Source organism: Solanum pennellii, chromosome 11, assembly GCF_001406875.1.
Source record: "Solanum pennellii chromosome 11, SPENNV200".
NCBI lineage: Eukaryota > Viridiplantae > Streptophyta > Magnoliopsida > Solanales > Solanaceae > Solanum > Solanum pennellii.
Genome location: NC_028647.1, coordinates 62963577 through 62985625, shown reverse-complemented (window position 1 = coordinate 62985625; position 22049 = coordinate 62963577). Strand labels below are relative to the sequence as shown.

At 32.5% G+C, this 22049-nt stretch overlaps 2 protein-coding genes and 1 long non-coding RNA gene across 5 annotated transcripts in view; 2 read left to right on the top strand and 1 right to left on the bottom strand.

Moving 5' to 3' along the window:
• Positions 1-3801: 3801 nt before the first annotated feature.
• On the top strand, positions 3802-4552 carry LOC107004741. The gene is made up of 2 exons (XR_001454781.2): positions 3802-3991; positions 4315-4552. It is a non-coding gene; the product is annotated as an uncharacterized LOC107004741 (long non-coding RNA).
• Positions 4553-5055: 503 nt separating this feature from the next.
• LOC107004740 (uncharacterized protein At2g27730, mitochondrial) lies at positions 5056-12544 on the bottom strand. 3 transcript variants are annotated; one of them, XM_015203074.2, is made up of 4 exons: positions 12457-12544; positions 6787-6911; positions 6237-6275; positions 5056-5546 (listed from the first exon to the last, which is right to left on the bottom strand). In XM_015203074.2, the coding sequence occupies exons 2-4, from the start codon at positions 6886-6888 to the stop codon at positions 5343-5345; spliced, it is 345 nt and encodes a 114-aa protein (XP_015058560.1). In that variant the 5' UTR covers positions 6889-6911; positions 12457-12544; the 3' UTR covers positions 5056-5342. The 3 variants fall into 3 exon arrangements, with proteins under 3 accessions (XP_015058560.1, XP_015058558.1, XP_015058559.1); XM_015203072.1 differs by lacking the exon at positions 12457-12544 and adding an exon at positions 12321-12348; XM_015203073.2 differs by lacking the exon at positions 12457-12544 and having other exon boundaries at positions 6787-6930.
• Positions 12545-13639: 1095 nt separating this feature from the next.
• The window catches only part of LOC107004765 (protein transport protein SEC24), an 11179-nt gene continuing 2769 nt past the window's right edge, over positions 13640-22049 (top strand). The window contains exons 1-12 of the mRNA XM_015203116.2: positions 13640-14068; positions 14271-14330; positions 15912-15965; positions 16055-16227; positions 16351-16537; positions 16780-16925; positions 17003-17157; positions 18543-18624; positions 18712-18827; positions 20286-20384; positions 20981-21104; positions 21668-21945. Of these exons, the coding sequence (XP_015058602.1) occupies positions 13741-14068; positions 14271-14330; positions 15912-15965; positions 16055-16227; positions 16351-16537; positions 16780-16925; positions 17003-17157; positions 18543-18624; positions 18712-18827; positions 20286-20384; positions 20981-21104; positions 21668-21945 (1802 nt within the window). The 5' untranslated portion in view covers positions 13640-13740. The remainder of the gene's footprint in view (positions 14069-14270; positions 14331-15911; positions 15966-16054; positions 16228-16350; positions 16538-16779; positions 16926-17002; positions 17158-18542; positions 18625-18711; positions 18828-20285; positions 20385-20980; positions 21105-21667; positions 21946-22049) is intronic.

Here is a 22049-nt window from a genome sequence, read left to right as displayed (position 1 = left end):
TATATATCTTTACTTATTAAAACATTTAATCAAAGATAAATTTGAATTGGTTTGATGTAAATAATCAATATGAATAAGTATTCATTAAATTGAAAAAAAAAATATCTTAAATACGAAGAATTGAGAAATATGAATTCACCGATCATAAATCTATTTGACTATCTCTAGATTAATAAATGGATCTCGAGAACCAAACTATCTCACAATTTTAATATAACTAGGAAACTTTTCTTAAATAACTCACTTATCACTTTAGCATGGTATACCTTATTAAAAATATAATTAATAATTTATTGATTAAAAAAGAAAGTTCATTAAAAAGTTTATATTATCTCTATAGAAAATAATCAATGCATAGTTATTTTTGTTGATCTTTTATAAATATATAATCATAATTCTTCCACTCAATTAATGATAATTATTAATCTCCAGCTTCAAACATCTATTTCACAATATAAGTTTTATTCCAAATAATTAAGACATGATGGTCTCATAACAACATAACAATTAATTTTTGTTCAAACATTATCCAAAATTTAATTATTATGTATCTTATAACCCAAGATTACTAACTTAGCTACTTTTTGAAGTTGCAAGTTAATAACTATTTTTTATAGCTTTTTTAAAGAAATGAAGAGTGACTTTCAAGTTTTGCATCATTTATACTTTTTTGAAACTTTTCTACATTTGGTGAAGTAACCATAGATTAATGTTTTCTTTTTTTTACTAAATCACAATTTTTTTTTTTTGGAGAAGATGTAATTTAATAGTTGGATAGCTCAATTTAAGTTTTGTTTATGTAAGATTTGAGCTTCATATATTTATATAGTAATATAGTAACATGTCCATTAAACTTTAAATATAAATCTGAATATTTATATCAAGATCTTAATATTAAAGAATAAATGGTGATAGTTATAAATATCGATTGGAGATAATGTCAAGGTCTGAATAATAGTTTGTGATGATAGTGGTAATCGATGGTGGCGTGCAATTAATAATTGTGATGGATGATATATAGTTATTGTTAATGACAATAATATATAAATAATAATGGTTAATGAATGTGGTGACTAATGATGAAAATCGAAGGTAATAGATGGAGATTAATTTAATTATAACTAGTATACTAACAACTGTTTATAGTAATTAATAATAATGATGGTTATGACTGAAAATTGCAATGATAATTAGTTATGATAAGTGGCAATGTCGATAGTTGATAACGCTAGACGATAACCATAGCAATGAACAAATAGAATATATTCATAAACTTTCATTTTTGTAAAGATCTTCAGTAAAAATATGAAAACTTTGTTAACTAAATAGTTGAATCATTTTTTAAAAAAGAAAAAATTAAAAGGAGTCATACTTGTCCTATACTATTGCTTTTTTAAAAAAAATCTCAGTATAGTTCGCAGTTTTTATAATCTTTATCTTTTGAATAAATACGTTAAATAACATGTCATGTTATATAGGGAAAATGGTCTGATATATCCTTCAACTTTGTAATTTGGAGCTGATATACCCCTCGTTATAAAAGTGGCTCATATATGCCTTTACCGTTATACAAACGGCTCACATATACCCCTGCCATTACAAAATGGCTCACATATACCCTTCATTTAACGGAAGTTAATAATTAGTTTAAAATTGGCTTAAGTCATCTGCAGCCACTCAAAGTTGTCCGCATAATTCATTTAGACACCTCAACTAATCCTTGTGCCAATTGAACACTTTATTTGTTCAAAAGTCATTCCTATTAGACACAAAATGCTGACATGGCAAAAAACGTGTAATTCACTTTCTTTGAGCGCGTGAATTTATTAAAAATAATATTTTTCCTTTTTTTTCTTAATTTATCCCGTAAGTTAATTTTAAAAAAAAATAATTAACAAAAAAGAAGGAGGATGGTTGTCTTCTTCCCTCTTTCTATCATATCATTCTTTCACCATTTTTATCTCTTTTTTTTTACACAGCACACCACACTCCCTCCACCTCTCTTTCTCTCACCCTCATTGTTCTTTCCTGCTTTCCTCTTTTTTCTTATATCGATTTTCGTCTCAAATATCTCGAAGAAGTTCCATTTACAATGATAAAAAAAATATGAATAGATTTTTTTGGGCAAAAGTCTGTTAATTTTTTTTCAATTCTAATAAATAATTTCTAATGTATAAAAGATGAAGACAATGAGTGAAAATTTTAATGCTATCGAAATGAAAGAGAATGCATATTTAGCTTCAATAGACAACAATGGTGTGTCATTGTAGCTCCATTGAAGAGAAGAAAGAGATGGAGCGATACCAACTCCATGGAAAATCAGAAATGGGTTTCTCAAGAAGGAGGAAGAAAGTGGGGAGGGTGGAGGCTTTAATTAAAAATATTTTTTTTTTAATTTTTTAAAATACTTTATGAATTAATTATATAGAGGTTTTAAAAAAATTAAATGTAATGCCACGTGTCATCATATTATTGGTAAAATTAATATGAATTCGCGTTTGAAATACACGCATTTTTGTTTTTCAATTGATTGTCAGTTTGTGTCAAATAGGTATAAATTTTTTAAGGTTTAGGTGTTCAATAGATACATTCCTTAGTTGAGGTGTCTAAGTGAAATATGAGGACAACTTTAAGTGGCTACAGATGACTTAGGCCTTTAAAATTTATATTTATTACTTCTAATTTTTTTTAAAAAATTATTTAGGGATATATATGATTCTTCTATCAAAGTTCAAGGTATATTTTAATTTTTTTCGTACATAAATTATTTTTTAACTTCTTTTATTATAACTATTTGAGTTTCTTATTCTTATTTTGTTTTTTTCTTTCATTCCTTAGTTTAAAAAAAAATTAAACTATTTTTTTTGTGTGTATTGTAATTTAATTTCGTATTCGAAGAAAAAATTTGGTCATCTACAATAAGTTTTACAAGAATATTAGTGAAACATAAATAAAATTTGATTATCAAAATAATAATTATAAATTAGTCGTTGAAACAAAAAAAGTCAAAAAAATATGTTTGACGAGGATTAAATTTACTCATATGGGATTATATTTTTTGAAAAAGAATAATAAAAATTTAAATTAAATTTTTTTTTTCATTTCCGTTAGAAGAAAAAGGTATATGTGAGCCATTTGTTTACAAGTAGGGGTATATATGAGCCACTTTCATAACAAGGGGTATATCAGCTCTAGATGACAAAGTTCAGAAATATATCAGACCATTTTCCCTATTATATAATAGCATACGATAAAAAAACACATAAAAATATAACAAACTCGACTAAAAAAAATATTAAAAAGGGATCAATTCATTGTTGTGGATGAACCCTCTATTATACTATCATCCATATATATTCTTAATATTATAACATCAAAATTTATATATGTCCTTAGCATCATAAATATCACTTAAATTATCCTTACTCCATAATCTCATTTAAACCAAAATAACATAACAACTCACTATAAAATGTCTTTTTTTTAAAAAAAAAATCACTATCCAAAACCACCAACACATCACACATAGAATTAACCTAAATGGATATACTTTTTAACAAAACGAATATTAAACCAAAAGAAAATTAAAGGATAAAAAAATATTTTTACTAATATTTTGGACTTTTGTTAACATGATTAAAATTATACATAAACCAAAAAAAAAAGAGAATAAGATAGACACGTGAAATGTGAGGAACAAAGACACTTGTGCTCCACGCGTTTCAAATTTGAAGATGACAATTTTTATCCTTTTATTATCTACACCACACGATAAATAATGACAAAAAATATTATAAAAATTTTATAAATGTAATAATTTAAGAACCAAAAATATTAAAATTCTTCAATAGTAACCAAAGTTTAAAAAAAAAAAAGAATGGCAACTGAAGAGGGAACAATCGAACCTTCAGCTCAACCGGCGCCGGCGCCGGATCCACCATCGGAGGAGGCGGTAGCTGCCGTTGTTGATGAAATATCTAAGGAAATCAAGGTAATAACCTTTTTTTTTTTCACTAAATATCTCATTCTATTTCGATTTGTTTGTTGTTTAGACTTGACATGAAATTTAAAAAATTAAAGTATTTATCGTACTTCGTAAACTGAAAAATTGTAACTAAATAGTTGCTAAATTCAATTAAACTCACTCAAATTTGACCTTAGTACGCAAATAATCACTTTTTAACTTTTTGAGTATCTATATCTAGACATCTCAACTCGTATGTTACAAGTGTTTAATTGTCAGTTGAAATCAAGACGTGCATATCAAAAATAATTTTAAATTTATTTGGTTTTTGTCATCTATAATTTTTGTAGGAGGAAAAGAAAGGAGAAGGAGGAGATCTGAAGGCAACCCTTTTGATATCAGGTGCTGTAGTAGCTGTGCTTGGTGCAATTTTTGCTATTTTTAAGAAGGTTAAAGGGTCTGCTTAAATTAATGCTACTAAATTATTTTTAATTTCCCAATTTGCAACTGCATTTTGTAATTCCTTTTCTGTAAAGACCCCTATTACTTTGAAGGGAAATAAATAAATTCCATTTGCTTTTATTATAATGTTCTGCCTGTAGCACATGCCTAATTTTTTTTTTTATCATAAAATCAGACCAACAAATAAGTAATGCAAAATTGCAGACGTGCAGACGATACCCTTGTAAAATATGTGTTTAGAGAAGTTGAGTTGTCTGACAAAGTCTAACACTAAGCTTTATTTTATGTCCATGTAAGTTGCAAAAAGGGATTATATTATGCACTAATGCTCAAAAAGATATCAGACTAAACAAAATCTATAGGAATAGACAACAATCAAAAAGCATATTTAAATAAAAACAAAGATCTGCACAAAGATAAGGTAGATAGAAGATCTCTGTTTAACGACTGATTCAACTTCGTCACTATCGTGTACCTTAGATACTATCGTGTACCTTAGAGACCGATTCACTCCGAATACTCAAAGGTGAAAACAAGAACAGGTACAACGGAAGACTACTAGACCAAATCACACTGACCATGGATGGAAGCAGATGACAGTAAAAAGAAACTACTACTATCGCGATAGGTCGAGATGAACTGCATTATTTCCATGGTATAAACAGGTAAAGGGGGGAAATATATGATAGAGGTAACAAACGAACCGAGGAAAACGAGGTGATCATGTCAACGAAGCAACACACATAGAGCGTCATCCAGTTCAGCAGTTGTAAAATGTACGCCCAGTTCTGGAGATTTTTGTACATCCAGCTGGTGGAAAACCATACAGAAGGAAAAGAGATTAGGGTACTGTTTACGAAACACGAGTTTGCTTTATTTTTTGGTCTTTTATAGAGTTCGCTTATTAAGAGATACTTCAATCCTGTACTTCTTCCGTCTTCTTGTCCTTTGACATTAGGTACCAACCCAAAGCACCAACACCAGTGATCAGTCCAGCTAGAACACCATAGTTGCGGTATTTGTCATCTGATACTCTGGATGTTGAAGAGGCCTGGGCACTCGATGCAGCATCAGGTACTGACCCTGAGCCACCTGCAGCTTGTTCTCCTGGCTTGGGACCCTGAGGAATATTAATCACAACAGCAGAAATTTCAAGGGGTCAAAAGGCACTCAAGCGGAGAAAATTCAAGAGACGCAACACAGCCCCCAGGCAGTTTTTTTTTTTTAACTGTGAAGTGCATTAAGCTAAGAACTTTTTAACGCTTGGCCTGGTTTAATATCGAAAATCATTTAACTAACGAGGGTCAACGTTAGAGTTATATCTTGGTTGCTGAATTGAGTGTTTTATTTCATTATCCAACCTTATGTAAGTTAAATTTCTGAAGGTGATGAGCCCACTTCTGTTTCAACTAGAGTCAGTTCAATGCTCATAAGAATTTTGAACATGTCAAGAGTTTTGACCCAGTTCCAAACTGGATAATTTCAAGAGAATCTTGAAATGATGGGTTCAATGCATATAAGCAGTCAGTAACCTCTCCAAGCTATTACCAGAATCCCCAACCTGTCTGAATGAGATGGCGACAACCTTAAAGACAAAGAGGCAATAACTGTTGAAGGGTATCTCATATCAACACATAAAATGGTAGGGAGGAGAGTATGACAAGCAACAATCTATTCTCACGTGGCAACTTATTACTAACTCAGTAGACTTCCTTTATGATATACAAAATGGGATCAGCAAAAACGCCAATTAATTTTCAGTAAGCCCTAGTCTTAACCCTATATATATATATATTGAAAATTCCCATACCTGGCGAGCAAGCTTCTCCAGCTTCTCTTTCTCCATTTTCTGTAAAGTGAAAAATTAACATTTAGATAAGCTAGAAAGCAGACTTGACGCAACATATCTCATGACTGAAACTTCAGAAATCAGAACTAAGTGTCCACTTAAACTTACAACTTATGATCCCAAAAACAGCAAAAGCGCAAAATAATCATAAAAGAATAGCCAATTTTTACTATAATAGAATTGCCCCAGGACCCTCAAGAAAGAAGGTATACATACTACATGCAAATGCCAAGTGAGCAAAATGAGATCATGAGAAAAATGGAACATCAAAAAGAAAGCAAAACCAGGATCCGGTGGTTTTACCCTGTGCACACCCAAAGGGTAGCGGCTGTGGGTTTCCCTTGTCATAAAAAAAAAAAAAAAAAAAAGCAAAACCAGGATCCATTTTGCTAAAAAGAGATAATACACTAACATAATGCAAAATAATTTTCTGGGACTACCAAAATGAAACGAATACCATTGCAGTAACTATACAAGACAGGTAAGTTGCAGATCACAACTAAAGAGTTACCTTGATGTAGACATTTTCAGCAGCTTTTTCCTCCTCACTTAGTACCTTGCCACTGCTAGAGAGCCTACGAGAAACATATCTGAAAGCATTTCTGGCTGCCATCTCAAGTTTCTTCTCAAATACTCCTGTCATTAACAAATCAAGCTACATTCAAATCAAATGGATATTAATGCATTTGAAGATCTAGAAACCATACATCCAATTAGGGTTAATTCCAGTCGAAATTTCTGCAATTATCAACCAGTCACTTGCAATAAGAAAAATCAAATTTACGGGACAGCTAAGCCAGAGAAATAAATGTGCAGCCAAAGAACTGAGATAATGCTAATTCCCTATCTATTCATACAGAATTGATGACACAGAGAGATGGACCTACAGGATGTAGCCCTATCACAGCGAAACTGCATGTTCTTTCAAATAGCCTTATCAGAACAAAAACAGAATGTCAGACACCCATTCCTACACAACAGCTAGTACAAATCCTGTTTCAAAAATCTATTTTAACAACACAAACGACCATAGTATTCAACACATATTTGACATATACTAATTCCAGATGGTCAAATGTGCAAAGGAGAACACATTTGTTACCACACTGATGATAATATTGTAATCATCAAAACCACTAACGACTGAAACTGACAAATACTTAGCATTCTGTTATCCTTACACATAGAAACCTCCAAAAGAATTACATTGTTTTGTGCACTTATAATAACATAGTATGTATCTAACCAGCAGGAGAAACAATAAGCATATAAACGGGGAAAAAAACCAATGCAGATTCATACAGCATAGAAACATCTCATGAATTGTCAAACTGACAAATATCTAGCATTACTATTATCTTTGCACTTATTAACTCCAAGAAATTACACTGCTTTATGAAGCTATAATAACATTGTATGAATCTGACCATCTGGAAGAACCAACCAACGAGCATAAATTTAGAAAATATCAATGCAATATTTGATTTATACAGCATAGGGATATCTCAGAAATTGTCAAACCAACAAACACCAAGCATTCTCTTTCATTGCACTAAAAAACTTTCAAAATTTCAGACTGTTTTATGAAGCTATAATAACAGAGGGTGAATCTAACCATCTGGAAGAACCAATAAGCATGCAAACAGAAATAATCAATGCAATATTGAAGGGTTTCCAGAAAGAAAATCTTCACACAGCATAGTACTCATCAGTATTTGGCATATACTAACTCAAATTGTGCAAAGGAGATCCCAAATTGTACCACACTGACAATAATTATTGTTATCAGCAAAATAACCATTTCAAACTGACAAATATCGGAATACTTATTATTCCATTACCCTTGCACATAAAACTTACAGAAAATTATGCACCTATAGTAACAGAGTATGTATCTAACCATATAAACAGAGAAAAACAACGCAATATCTGATTCATAGTTTCATACCCCATTAAAACAGCTCAGAATTTGTCACACTGACAAATAACTAACATTCTATTACCCTTGCACTTATAAAGTTCCAAATATTTACTGTTTCATGCTGCTATAGTAACACAGAATGTATCTACAATTTTGGAAGAACCAATAAGCATTCTATTATCCTTGCACTTAAAAACTCAATGATATCTGAAGGATTTACAGAAATGAAATCTTCAAGACAACAAATACCTAGCATTCTATTATCCTTTCACTTTAACAACTCAAAAAATTTACGCTGTTTGATACTAATCTGGAAGAAGTAATGAGTGTATAAACATTAAGAAATAAAGTCAATAATATCTGAAGGATTATATAAATGAAATCTTCAAACGGCATAGAAGCAGCTCGCAAATTGTCAAACCGACAAATACCTAGCATTCTATTATCCTTGCAGTTAAAACTCAAAATATTTACACTGTTTAATGCTCATCTAGAAGAACTAAAAAGCATATAATCAGCTCACCGAAAGTCAAACCGAAAAATTCTTGCTCTCTAAACTTCCAAAAAATTAACATTGTTTAATACTCATCTAGAAGAACTAATAAGCATCAATAATATCTGAAGGATTTACAGAAATGGAATCTTCAGAGTACAGACAGCATAGGAGCAGCTCACAAATTACCTAGCATTCTATTATCCTTGGAATTAAAAACTCAAAATATTTACACTGTTTAGTGCTCATCTGGAAGAACTAATAAAAGCATTTAATCAGCTCACGATAGTCAAATCAACAAATCCTTGCACTCAAAACTTCCAAAATTTATACAGTTTAATGCTAATCCTGAAGAACTAATAAGCATATAATCAATGATATATGAGGGATTTGCATAAATGAAATCTTCAAAGGCACAAACTCATAAATACCTAGCATTCTATTATCCTTGCACTTAAAATATCAAAATATTCACTCTGTTTAATGCTCAGTTGGAAGAACAAATAAGAGTATACTATCAGCTCATGTATTCAAATCGACAAAATCCTTGCATTCAAAAAAAATTTAAACTGTTTAAGCTCATCTGTACGAACTAATAAGCATATAATCAATGATATATGAGGGATTTACATAAATGAAATCTTCAAAGGCATTGAAGCAGCTCACGAATATCAAACTGAAAAAATACCTAACATCCTTTTATCCTTGCACTTAAAAATTCAAAATATTTACACTGTCTAATGCTCATCTGGAAGAACTAATAAAAGCATTAATCAGCTCACGAAAAGTCAAACTGACAAATCCTTGCATTCAAAATTTTTGCACGGTTTAATGCTCATCTGGACAAACTAATAAGCATAAAATAAATGATATATTAAAGACTTACATAAATGAAATCTTCAGCTCACGAATGTCAAACTGACAAAATACCTAGCATTCTATTATCCTTGGACTTAAAAAAAACAAAATATTCACACTGTTTAATGCTCATCTGGACGAACAAATAAGAGCATAGCATCAGCTCACGAATAGTCAAACCGAAAAAATCCTAGAACACTGTTCGGTGTTCATCTGGATGGAACTAATAAGCATAAAAATCAATAATATATGAAGGATTTACATAAATGAAACCTTCAAAGGCATGGAAGCAGCTCACGAATGTCAAACTGACAAATTACCTAGCATTCTATTATCCTTGCACTTCAATATTCAAAAATTCACACGGTTTAATGCTCATCTGGACGAACTAATAAGCATAAAATCAATAATATATGAAGGATTTTACATAAATGAAATCTTCAAAGACATGGAAGCAGCTCACGAATGTCAAACTGACAAATTACCTAGCATTCTATTATCCTTACACTTCAATATGCAAAAATTCACACTGTTTAATGCTCATCTGGACGAACTAATAAGCATAAAATTAATAATATATGAAGGATTTTACATAAATGAAATCTTCAAAGGCATGGAAGCAGCTCACGAATGTCAAACTGACAAATTACCTAGCATTCAATTATCCTTACACTTCAATATTCAAAAATTCACACTGGTTAATGCTCATCTGGACGAACTAATAAGCATAAAATCAATAATATATGAAGGATTTTACATAAATGAGATCTTCAAAGGCATGGAAGCAGCTCACGAATGTCAAACTGACAAATTACCTAGCATTCTATTATCCTTACACTTCAATATTCAAAAATTCACACTGTTTAATGCTCATCTGGACGAACTAATAAGCATAAAATCAATAATATACGAAGGATTTTACATAAATGAAATCTTTAAAGGCATGGAAGCAGCTCACGAATGTCAAACTGACAAATTACCTAGCATTCAATTATCCTTACACTTCAATATTCAAAAATTCACACTGGTTAATGCTCATCTGGACGAACTAATAAGCATAAAATCAATAATATATGAAGGATTTTACATAAATGAGATCTTCAAAGGCATGGAAGCAGCTCACGAATGTCAAACTGACAAATTACCTAGCATTCTATTATCCTTACACTTCAATATTCAAAAATTCACACTGTTTAATGCTCATCTGGACGAACTAATAAGCATAAAATCAATAATATACGAAGGATTTTACATAAATGAAATCTTTAAAGGCATGGAAGCAGCTCACGAATGTCAAACTGACAAATTACCTAGCATTCAATTATCCTTACACTTCAATATTCAAAAATTCACACTGGTTAATGCTCATCTGGACGAACTAATAAGCATAAAATCAATAATATATGAAGGATTTTACATAAATGAGATCTTCAAAGGCATGGAAGCAGCTCACGAATGTCAAACTGACAAATTACCTAGCATTCTATTATCCTTACACTTCAATATTCAAAAATTCACACTGTTTAATGCTCATCTGGACGAACTAATAAGCATAAAATCAATAATATACGAAGGATTTTACATAAATGAAATCTTTAAAGGCATGGAAGCAGCTCACGAATGTCAAACTGACAAATTACCTAGCATTCAATTATCCTTACACTTCAATATTCAAAAATTCACACTGGTTAATGCTCATCTGGACGAACTAATAAGCATAAAATCAATAATATATGAAGGATTTTACATAAATGAGATCTTCAAAGGCATGGAAGCAGCTCACGAATGTCAAACTGACAAATTACCTAGCATTCTATTATCCTTACACTTCAATATTCAAAAATTCACACTGTTTAATGCTCATCTGGACGAACTAATAAGCATAAAATCAATAATATACGAAGGATTTTACATAAATGAAATCTTTAAAGGCATGGAAGCAGCTCACGAATGTCAAACTGACAAATTACCTAGCATTCAATTATCCTTACACTTCAATATTCAAAAATTCACACTGGTTAATGCTCATCTGGACGAACTAATAAGCATAAAATCAATAATATATGAAGGATTTTACATAAATGAGATCTTCAAAGGCATGGAAGCAGCTCACGAATGTCAAACTGACAAATTACCTAGCATTCAATTATCCTTACACTTCAATATTCAAAAATTCACACTGGTTAATGCTCATCTGGACGAACTAATAAGCATAAAATCAATAATATATGAAGGATTTTACATAAATGAGATCTTCAAAGGCATGGAAGCAGCTCACGAATGTCAAACTGACAAATTACCTAGCATTCAATTATCCTTACACTTCAATATTCAAAAATTCACACTGGTTAATGCTCATCTGGACGAACTAATAAGCATAAAATCAATAATATATGAAGGATTTTACATAAATGAGATCTTCAAAGGCATGGAAGCAGCTCACGAATGTCAAACTGACAAATTACCTAGCATTCTATTATCCTTACACTTCAATATTCAAAAATTCACACTGTTTAATGCTCATCTGGACGAACTAATAAGCATAAAATCAATAATATACGAAGGATTTTACATAAATGAAATCTTTAAAGGCATGGAAGCAGCTCACGAATGTCAAACTGACAAATTACCTAGCATTCTATTATCCTTACACTTCAATATTCAAATAACACTGTTTATGCTCATCTTGAAGAACAAATCAGCATATAATGATATACAGAAATTCAAATCCTCAAACGGCATAAAAACAGCTGAAAAACTGTCAAAACTCTACCGGCCAACCGCATCAAGTAATCGAACTACCGTGATGAAACTCAATCAAAATGAAACCCTAACAATACGCCAACATACAGCCATTTTACGTTGCATAAAAGCACAGTAATAGAGAGAGAGAGGAGAAGTTTTCTCACCTCTGTTGTTTCGGTGTGTAAATCGCAAATGACGCTTTGCTTGCCTGTAGGGGATCTTTTTTGCCCACAAGACAGCATTTCTAGTAGATTTTATTATGTGGGCCGTGATATCCAATGGATCAGGCCCACATTGTAGCTTGGGCCTTGAGAACTTTATTTGTTGTTTTTTTTTTAAAAAAAAAAGGGAATTTTTCGCAAATAGCCATTATAATAACTTAATTATCATAGTTATATTTTGTATATTTACGGGGTGTAGCTACAGTTTAAGCTATTTTTTTTTGTATAATTAGCAATTGAGTTTGTATAATTCGTAGGTACTTTTGTATAATTGAGTTATTTTTGTATAAACTCAAAATAACAAATTTATACAAACATATGAACATTAATCAACTATACAAATTATATTATACTTATACAAATGTTCGCATTATACAAACTAAAACACTAAGTCGCGTAATTATAGCTAAAAGTAGGTCGAGAATTGTAATTAATGTAAATTGTAGCATGTTAAGAAAGTAACTCCGTATAAAAAAAATAATTAACTAATATATATTTATTGAATTGTGTAATTTTTTCCTTTAAAAAATTATTGAATATAGGAGTATATTTTCGTATTATAATATTTCACAAACTATACTCAACTTTAATTTTGAAGGAACTTTTTTCCTACTATATATAAATTTGATTGTTAAATAACCAAAAAAAAGATAACGATTTACTTTATTTTAAGAGCAAGGGTAAAATATGTAGTTTTGTGATTTAAATAATTGTGTAAGCCTATATACAATAACAATAACATATTTAGTGAAATCCACTAAGTAGGGTATAAACATACATGTAAAAATGGAAAAAACTTTTTTCTCATATAACAAGTTTGTATTAAAATAACCTCCACGTGATATACTTTGAAAAAGATAAATAACCAACATGGATTGTGCTGAACTGGTGGGATTGCTTCACCCTTAACCAGAGTTTCGGGTTCGAGCCCTGGGTATGGAGAAAATCCCCTTCGAGCTCGTTACACGATGCTTATCTAGTGTGATTTATCGTTTATATTAAATCAGACGTGGACTTTCTCTAAGTTAGAATCCGACGTGTCAAATGACCATTGGCTCATTACATGTGTAACCTAAAAATGAAATTCAAAAAACCCTTCAGACTAAAATACACCTGCAGTGCGTACGCCCTTATCCTACACCCATCTTCTTCACACAAAAACAAAACCTCAAAAAAACCCAAATATTATTTTTTTTCTCACTGTCACAGCTCTAATCTCACGCGCTAATGGCGGTGCGTGCAACGGTTACTCGGTTTCCGATTGACGTAGAGTCACTAATGGACTCAGGGCTACCGTGGGGTGTAACAGTTTCACCGTTTGCTGCAAAGGATGAGAATGGGAATCCACCGGTTTATGGATCGGAAGGTCACTTGCTACCGCGATGTGAGAATTGTTGGGCTTACTATAATACATACTGTGAGCAAGAGCAATGGGCTTGGACTTGTTCCCTTTGTGGTACACTTAATGGACTATCTTCTCAGTCTGTCAGTCGTTATTCTCAACCTGAATCTTGCCCGGAGAATATGTCTTCGTTTATTGACCTTGAATTGCCCAGTAAGTGTGTAATTTAGACACCCTTTACTGTAAATCTGGCTTTTGGGTATTTTTTGTATTTGAAAACACCCTTTTATGTAATTTTGGAAATTCAAATGTATCCATTTGATGTGAATTTTTGTATTTGAAAACACCTTTTGTCTTATTTTGAGAATTCAGATGCACCCTTTTGAATTTTGTTTGTTTTTTGATGGTGGTGCAGTGGAAGAATCTGAGGAAATGCAGGCACGGCCTGTTTATGTAGCAGCTGTTGATCTTGCTTGTAAGTTTCTGGGTTATTATTTTTGCTTTGATTTGATGTAGTACTATTACATTGTTTCCTTTTGAGAATCAAAGAAGTCTTTCTGAGTTTGAGTTTTGCTGAATTTTTGTTTATCGATTGATAATTTGCTGAAATGTTTTATTTTAAGTTCAAAATGTGGTCTGTGGTACTATTCTGTGAAGTTTCCAAGTATAAAACTTTTATTTTGAAAAAGAAGTCAAGGTATTGACTGGTCGAAAACAACCAAAACTCAGTTGGTTTGTTGAGTTTATGGGAATGGAGGTGCTGTGCCTTGTTGAGTTTTTAAAGAGAATTTGAAGTGCTGTGACTTTTTAGGAGTTCGTAAAGGATGGATGCCATATCTTAACATTGAAGAATCCTAGAGACAAGATACTTGCAAGCATTTCTCCAAAGGTTTTATGCTATATTTTTATTGATGAAAACATAGGTGAAGCTAAAATCTTAACTAAGAATTTATCACTAATTTTTATTTGGCAAACTAGTTTGTTATGATGTGAGTGTCTCTCACACATCTTTATATGTTAGTATTGGTGCTTCTAAGACACAGTAGTTAACATTCATTATAATTGGGTAAGAAACCTGTATTGGCTTGTATACTTTTCATGAATAACCTTTGCTCCTACCAAGGATGTCTCACTTGTCATATTATTACATCTCAAATGTTCACTTTTATCATGTGGAGAACTTTCCATTGCTATCAGTTTACCTATTAGATGTTATACATCAAAAATTGGCTAGACCTCCTTTTTTTCTCTTTCCAAATTCAAACTTACAAAAATAACTATTTTACTTAGGTTCAGTTAATTTTAGGAATCACCTAGCATAAGAGTATTTATTTCATAGCTTTATCAAGAAAAAGGTATTCATTTGGTATAGCTGTTTGGTTATTAGCTTTTTTATTGAATACCATATCCAAGTCATGTGGAAGAATGTCATATCATTATTATGGATAAAACATGTTCATTTGTGCACATTGTTAAACTCAAAGTCTGGTCCAGCAATTTTTGAAACCACACAATGTTAAGTGCTCATTAATACCTGTTTGTTATTGGCTTATTTGTTGAATATCATATTTCTGTCATGTGGACGAATGTAATATCACTCGATTATCATGCATGGATCAAGTGCTTTATTCTCAAAGTTTTGTTATAAATTATCTCAATACTTGTTTGATTTGCCTTTGGTCTTGACGTGCTCAGTTAATTTCCTGAAAGAACTTAAAAGCTCGGTGATGACTGTTCAATCAGAAATTTTGTTAGAGATTCTTGTTTCAGTGTGTAAGTCAAAATTGTTGAAACTCATGTTAAAGAAAAAGGTAAAAATAGTTGAAACTGGATCGTAGTCTCAAAGCACACTCAGGCACATATAATATTTGCATATTTGTGTATACACCATCATAGTTAATTTTTTTTTGACATCAATCTTCACTTTGCGTACTGTATTTCTGCTGATCATTTAGAGCTATCTTAGGTTTTACAGTAAGAACTGATGTATTTTGTGGTAAGAAGATATGTAGAATAATTGCTATTATGAATTAACTGGTGTTAAGTTCTGATGCAGCATCCGAGGAGTTTTTGGAACTTGTTAAAAGTGCCCTTTTAGCTGCTTTAGAAGGTTGGTTATTGATGAATCTTTTGTATATAAGTTTATACTCTGTACTGGAGGGAATTTAAAATTTTGTTTTCTTTTGTCTTTTTATCAAGCTCTTGGGCCTGGATCACTATTTGGCTTGGCCACATTCAGCCATAAAATAGGTTTATATGATGTTCAAGGCCCCATTCCAGTGGTGAAGAATGTTTTCATTCCTCATGATTCTGATGGTACCTTGTCTATGGAACTTCAGGATATCATGCCCCTATCTTCATTCTTAGCTCCAGTACGTTTGTTTAATTTCTTTGCCAATGCTTTTCTTTTTCTAAGTTGGAGTGTGAAGGTGTTCCCTTTTTCAATGTCAAAATGGATGAGCATGCACTAGCCCTAAATCAGTGATTTATTGTAGGTGGATACTTGTAAGGACCGCATAGCGTCAGCACTTGAAACATTGAGGCCAACAACTTCATGGGAAAGGACATCAGGTGCAGGTCAAGGGCTAGATGGAGCTTTCCTGGGTGGAAGGGGTTTTGGATCTGCAATGGAAGCCCTTTTCAATTATATTGGATCAGAATATGGAAATACATTTGCATTAGGTATGACAATTTCACACTTCTGTCTTTGTGTCAGTTACAATGAATGATTCTTTCTTTGTGTCAGTTACAATGAATGATGCACCTCTAGTTAGGTTGGTTTCTGTTACCGTTTGGATCAACCTTTTTCCAATGTGGACAGCTGCAATATGAGAATATTTCCCCTAAATTAGTAGTTCCATAGTATCTTGCCCAAAGATATAATACTCAGTGTCTTTGTTGTTCTTTCCCCAATTGGAATGCAGCTAGAGTTTTTGCTTTTCTTTCGGGTGCTCCTGATATTGGAGCTGGCCAACTAGATACAAGACGATATGGAGAGCAGTACGCTAGTAGACGAGAGGATGCAGATCGAGCTTTACTTCCCGAACAAACTCCGTTCTATAAAGATCTGGTACTAGCATAGTTTGTGACTTATTTATTTTAGCTAATTTACATTTGAACATCAAGCATTAAAATATATTTCAATAGGCTGCCGTGGCTGTGCAATCAGGTGTTTGTGTAGACATATTTGCTGTGACAAATGAGTATACTGACTTGGCATCATTGAAGTTTCTGAGTATTGAGAGTGGAGGCTCCTTATTTTTGTATACGAGCACTGATGACTCCACACTTCCTCAAGATATGTGAGTATGCTACTTGCTATTGCTATGAATATGTAATGTAGGTGAATTTTGTAATCTAATTCATTCCTTAAGTCTGACCGCTCCCTCCACCACCCAAAAAGAAAAGGAAAAGGAATCCCACCGCCACAACACATCCCTCAAGTTTTTAGAACTGTACTCAAAAACCCCTTGATTAACTTTTCTCTCTCTTTTTGATGGACACACTGATTGCTTGTAATGAAAGTGTCCGGCTGACCATAAAATCTAACGCAAAAAGTAGCGCTGTGGCTTTGTTTCACAGAGACAATATGCAGAATATCCAGTTGGGTGTTTCTTCTTGCCGAACAAGCTTTCTTGGTTTTAACTTTCACCAATATGCACACTTACATTTCCCCTTGCTAATTTATGGATGCATCAACTAGGGATTCATATGAGAAGGTTCAATTGTGTGCCAACCTCTCTCATAGGATAGCTCAACTTAGGGCATGAAATCCTAAGACCCTTCTTGATTTTAGCTTTTCCCCGTGATTGCACATTCATTTTACTTCAAAGAGGACTCCTGAATAACGACATGCTGGTAATTGCTTAAGTTGGATTTGCTTTTCAGGAAGCTACTGCGGTAATCTAGGGATGTGTCATATTTCTAGCTTTTTATTGTGGTTATTATTTTTTACTTGATCTTATAAGGATGGTACCCTGTGCTGCTCCTGGAGTTTTTTCGTCTTTTCTCTTTATTGAGTGGCTATATTTTTCTTCTAATAGGTGTTCTTTTATGGCAAGGAAAACAGGCATCTGGCTTTTGGTTTAGCCAACTCAGAATACGTTTTCACTCTTTAACAGTTTCTTTCTCTTTCTTGTGTTGGGGATTAGTGGATAATTTTTTTATGACATATCTTTTCAGTTTTAGTGGGTGCTTAGTACACCGAGCTGCCCTTTTCTTTTTATCTGACTTCCAGTTATAGTGTTTTTCTACATGTCCCCCCCAGGATTTCAGATGGTGAATTGGTGATTTTTATATGTAAATAATAGATGACTGTTTGTTTGGGAAACATAAATCCTCAAATTTAAATCAGATATGTATGTAACAGCTAAAGTAAAGAAAAATAAACAAAAGAGAAAGCAGGAGAGCAGTTTCTGAGAACTCGGTGTTTTTGAAATATATTTCGTGTTAAGTTTTGCGAATCTGAGGGGTTTCGTTAATGGGATGTTGATATGAAGGATGTAAGTAAGCCTTAGGTGATGCCTGAAGGATTAGTTGGTCGAAGACTTGTCATTGACGGGTCATTTATTGAGTAAATGACTGGTTGTTAGCAGTATACAAATTTACACATTAGTAAGAATCATTTTTTTTGTTTCCTGAGGTTACATTGATCTGTTTACATAACACTAGAATGATATTCTGACAGGTACCGCATGTTAAGTCGACCATATGCTTTTAATTGTGTCCTAAGGCTGAGGACTTCGTCTGAATTCCAGCAGAGTCATTCTGTAAGATTTCTTCTAGTTTTTTTTTTCCCACCGGTTCTTATTCTACTATCTTAATTGGCTCATAAGACTTGCACTATTTCCCAACAGTATGGGCATTTCTTCCCAGATCCACAATATGAAAATGTCCAACACATAATTTGTTGTGATTCTTTCGCGACATATGCCTATGATTTTGAGTTTGTGAATAATGCTGGATTTTCCAGGTAATACATCTTCTACTTCTTGTCTCCTTTTCCAAATTAAGTTTTATGCTCATTGTTTTATTTCACACAAAGATTACATGGAACTATGTTTGGCTAGAGAATTGATACTTCATCTCTTTGCATTAGAAACCACATTTGATTAAAGTAGTGCTATTGGCCCCTTTAGCGAAGCTGTATGTTGGCCTTACTGACATTTTTGAAGTATTGTTTTCTCCATTCCAATATCTCTTGACACTTCTCATTTTGGTACATTTTTGAACGTTTGACATGGTCCTAAAAGAACATTGTGTATATAACTTAGACTAGTTCGACAAATTATATTCACTAACAATTTAAATTCAATATAGGATGTAAGGTTCTCTCATAAACCAGACTCTGTGTTTTGGAAAAAAGTAATAAATTTTATTAAATATATGGGCACAAAACCACTTGTATCAAGAAGTATACCAAAAGTAGGAAACTTAGAAAAAGATATGTTTTTCTATGTCTGACACACAATCTTTTAACAAAAGGAATCTCATGGGTGCACCAAAAGAAGATACTCCCCTGTTCCTTTCTATTTGTCATGGTTTCCTTTTTAGAATCAAACGATAAGAAGTTAAGAACTTTGACTAACATTTTAAATGTATTTTTTCATCATATGATATCAAAAAAATTGCAATCTATAGTATTTCTTGCAGTGTTATTGAATATGTAAATTTTTAGTTTAAAATATTGAATCAAGTTAACTTAATTTAGCATTGAAAATTAGCCAAATTAACTTTTGAAAAACGCAACATGACAACTAAAAGGAGAAGGGAGTACATGATAAGAGGCTGTTCCTCAATTGTACAAAGTTCATCTCTATACTTTCAACAACTCTGCTATTTCTTCCCTCCAAAGAATCCACTAAGTGTGGAACAGCGTTCCATGCCTTGTGCCTCCACATTCACCTACCTTAATCCCAACTGACCAATATATGTTGTGATATTATACATGTTGAACACTGTTACCTTTGTCAAAAATAAATAAAAATTATACATGTTGAACATCTGATGCAGTCGCAGACTATCACAATTTGGAGGATTACCGAGCTGGAAGAGAGTAGATAAAAGATGTAGAAGACTGTTCTTAAAAAATCATTACAAACCATCAAAATCTCTTCCTTTTTTTTGGTTGTAAAGGAATTATTTGTTGCATAGATTAGGGAAGTCTGAAATATACATGTATTAGATTTATGTATAGCAGAACCATCTTCATGTGTTAATAAAGTTATCTGATTAAAATAAGTTTGGTAGATTCATACTGATAACTATATCATTTACGAAGTTCATTTATTTTCTTTATTTTCTGCTCTGGGCCAATTTCTTTATGTGTTCCACTGCATCTTGTAAGCATTATTTTTGCCAATGTCAGTGAAAATCATTTGTGTGAGCTAGAATTTTTACGAATAATACAAGAATGGTTTTTCTTCTGCAGGCATACTTCAGAATTGCCTATGCTGCAAATTGCTTTTCAGTATACTGTTGTTGTCCCACCAGATGAACTAGCGAATGCAGGATCAAATACTACAACAAGGTAACAGTGTTCTTACTAGAGGCCTTTTGCTGCTTTACTACTTTTCAGGTAGCAGTGACCATCAACTAATATGTTTCTTATATAAATATGAGTATTGATTCTCACCTAGTAGAACTCAAAAAAACAAGAACCATAAAGTATGTCATTATATTAGACAAGTGGCTGGGCAGAAGTTTGGTTCTAGTTCGCCCTTGGTGGTTGGTGCTTAAATGTTTTAGCAGTGTATATTTGAAGAGCCACCTATTATATATGGTGTTTGGTACCTCTTTGTTCCCAATTTAAAAGTTGATTCAATTTAGAATTTTGCAAGTGAACTAAGTACTTACGACAGCAAATGGATGGTGGTTATAGAAGTAGAGAATTCTGGAATTGATGTTTGTCTGAATTGCAGTTGGATCTGGCCATTTCTTAGTTATGTTGCATTACTGTAGTTTCTCTTTACTTTCTTTTTCTTCTTTAATTCTAAAGCATTTTCTATAATTTGTAGTTCTCTAGCTTTGAGCCAGGAAAAACTCCTTTTGCTGTTCTTTTTCTGATGGATACCCTTTGAATCATCTTCTATTAGATATGCTCTAAGCAGTGGATGTGTTGTGCAGAGCAAAGCATTCTCTCAAAAAGAGATTAAGGATTCGAACTCTTCAGTTTGGAGTAGGTCATAGCATAAATGAGATTTATGACTGTGTTGATTCTGAAGTGGTGCTTTCATTACTTGTCCACAAGGTATGTCTTACTTGGCTTCATGTTTCTCTTCAACGCAAATTCATCAGGGCTATTAACTGGACTATCTGATCTGTAGAAGTGAAGATACAGCAACTTATGATGAACTTGCTGCACTTTGGTAGTTTACCTATATGCATTATCTGAAAACCTCACTAACTGTTTGATCAGTTGGAAACTAGACTTCAAGAGTTCAATTTGTCTTACCAATATTACAACAAAATTCGATCTAGATTATACCTATTAATGCATTGATATCACAATCTGGCAGACTGATTACAAACTTCACAAAAAATTTCTTTTCTGTCATAGGAAAAAATATGATAAAATGAGAGTTACTCTTTTAAAATGAGAGGAACTCTTGAAATGCCTCAAATCAAGTTGTAAGCTAAAACTATTTGGTAGAGTATTGGATATATCTGTCTAAGATCAAACATATCATGTCTTTCCTTGTTTGGTTTATATACTACAGTTGCCCCATTATTATTGATATACCAAATCATGCTTTCTGAATTGCAGGATAAGTTTACTCTTTACTTGTGCTGAATAATTCTCCTTGTTCTTAGGTTATTCTAGCCTCGTTGGAGCAAGGCGTTCGAGAGGGCAGAATGTTACTTCATGATTGGCTTGTTATTCTTACAGCTCAGTATAATGATGCTTGTAAACTTATTCAGTCTGGGCATGGAGGTTCAAGTGGCGTTCATATTGATGTTGCATTTTCCCAATGTCCTCAACTGCAGCCTTTACCCCGCTTGGTTTTTGCTCTATTACGAAATCCTCTTCTCCGTTTACACGAAGAAGGCGTGCATCCTGACTACCGAATATATCTTCAGTGTCTTTTTAGGTATTGATATATTCCATGTGGGTTATTTTCTTACTTAGCTCATAAGATTAGAGTTTCAGTTCTTTAATTCCTCGGTTTTTTTGGGGGGGGAGGGGGAGGTTGGG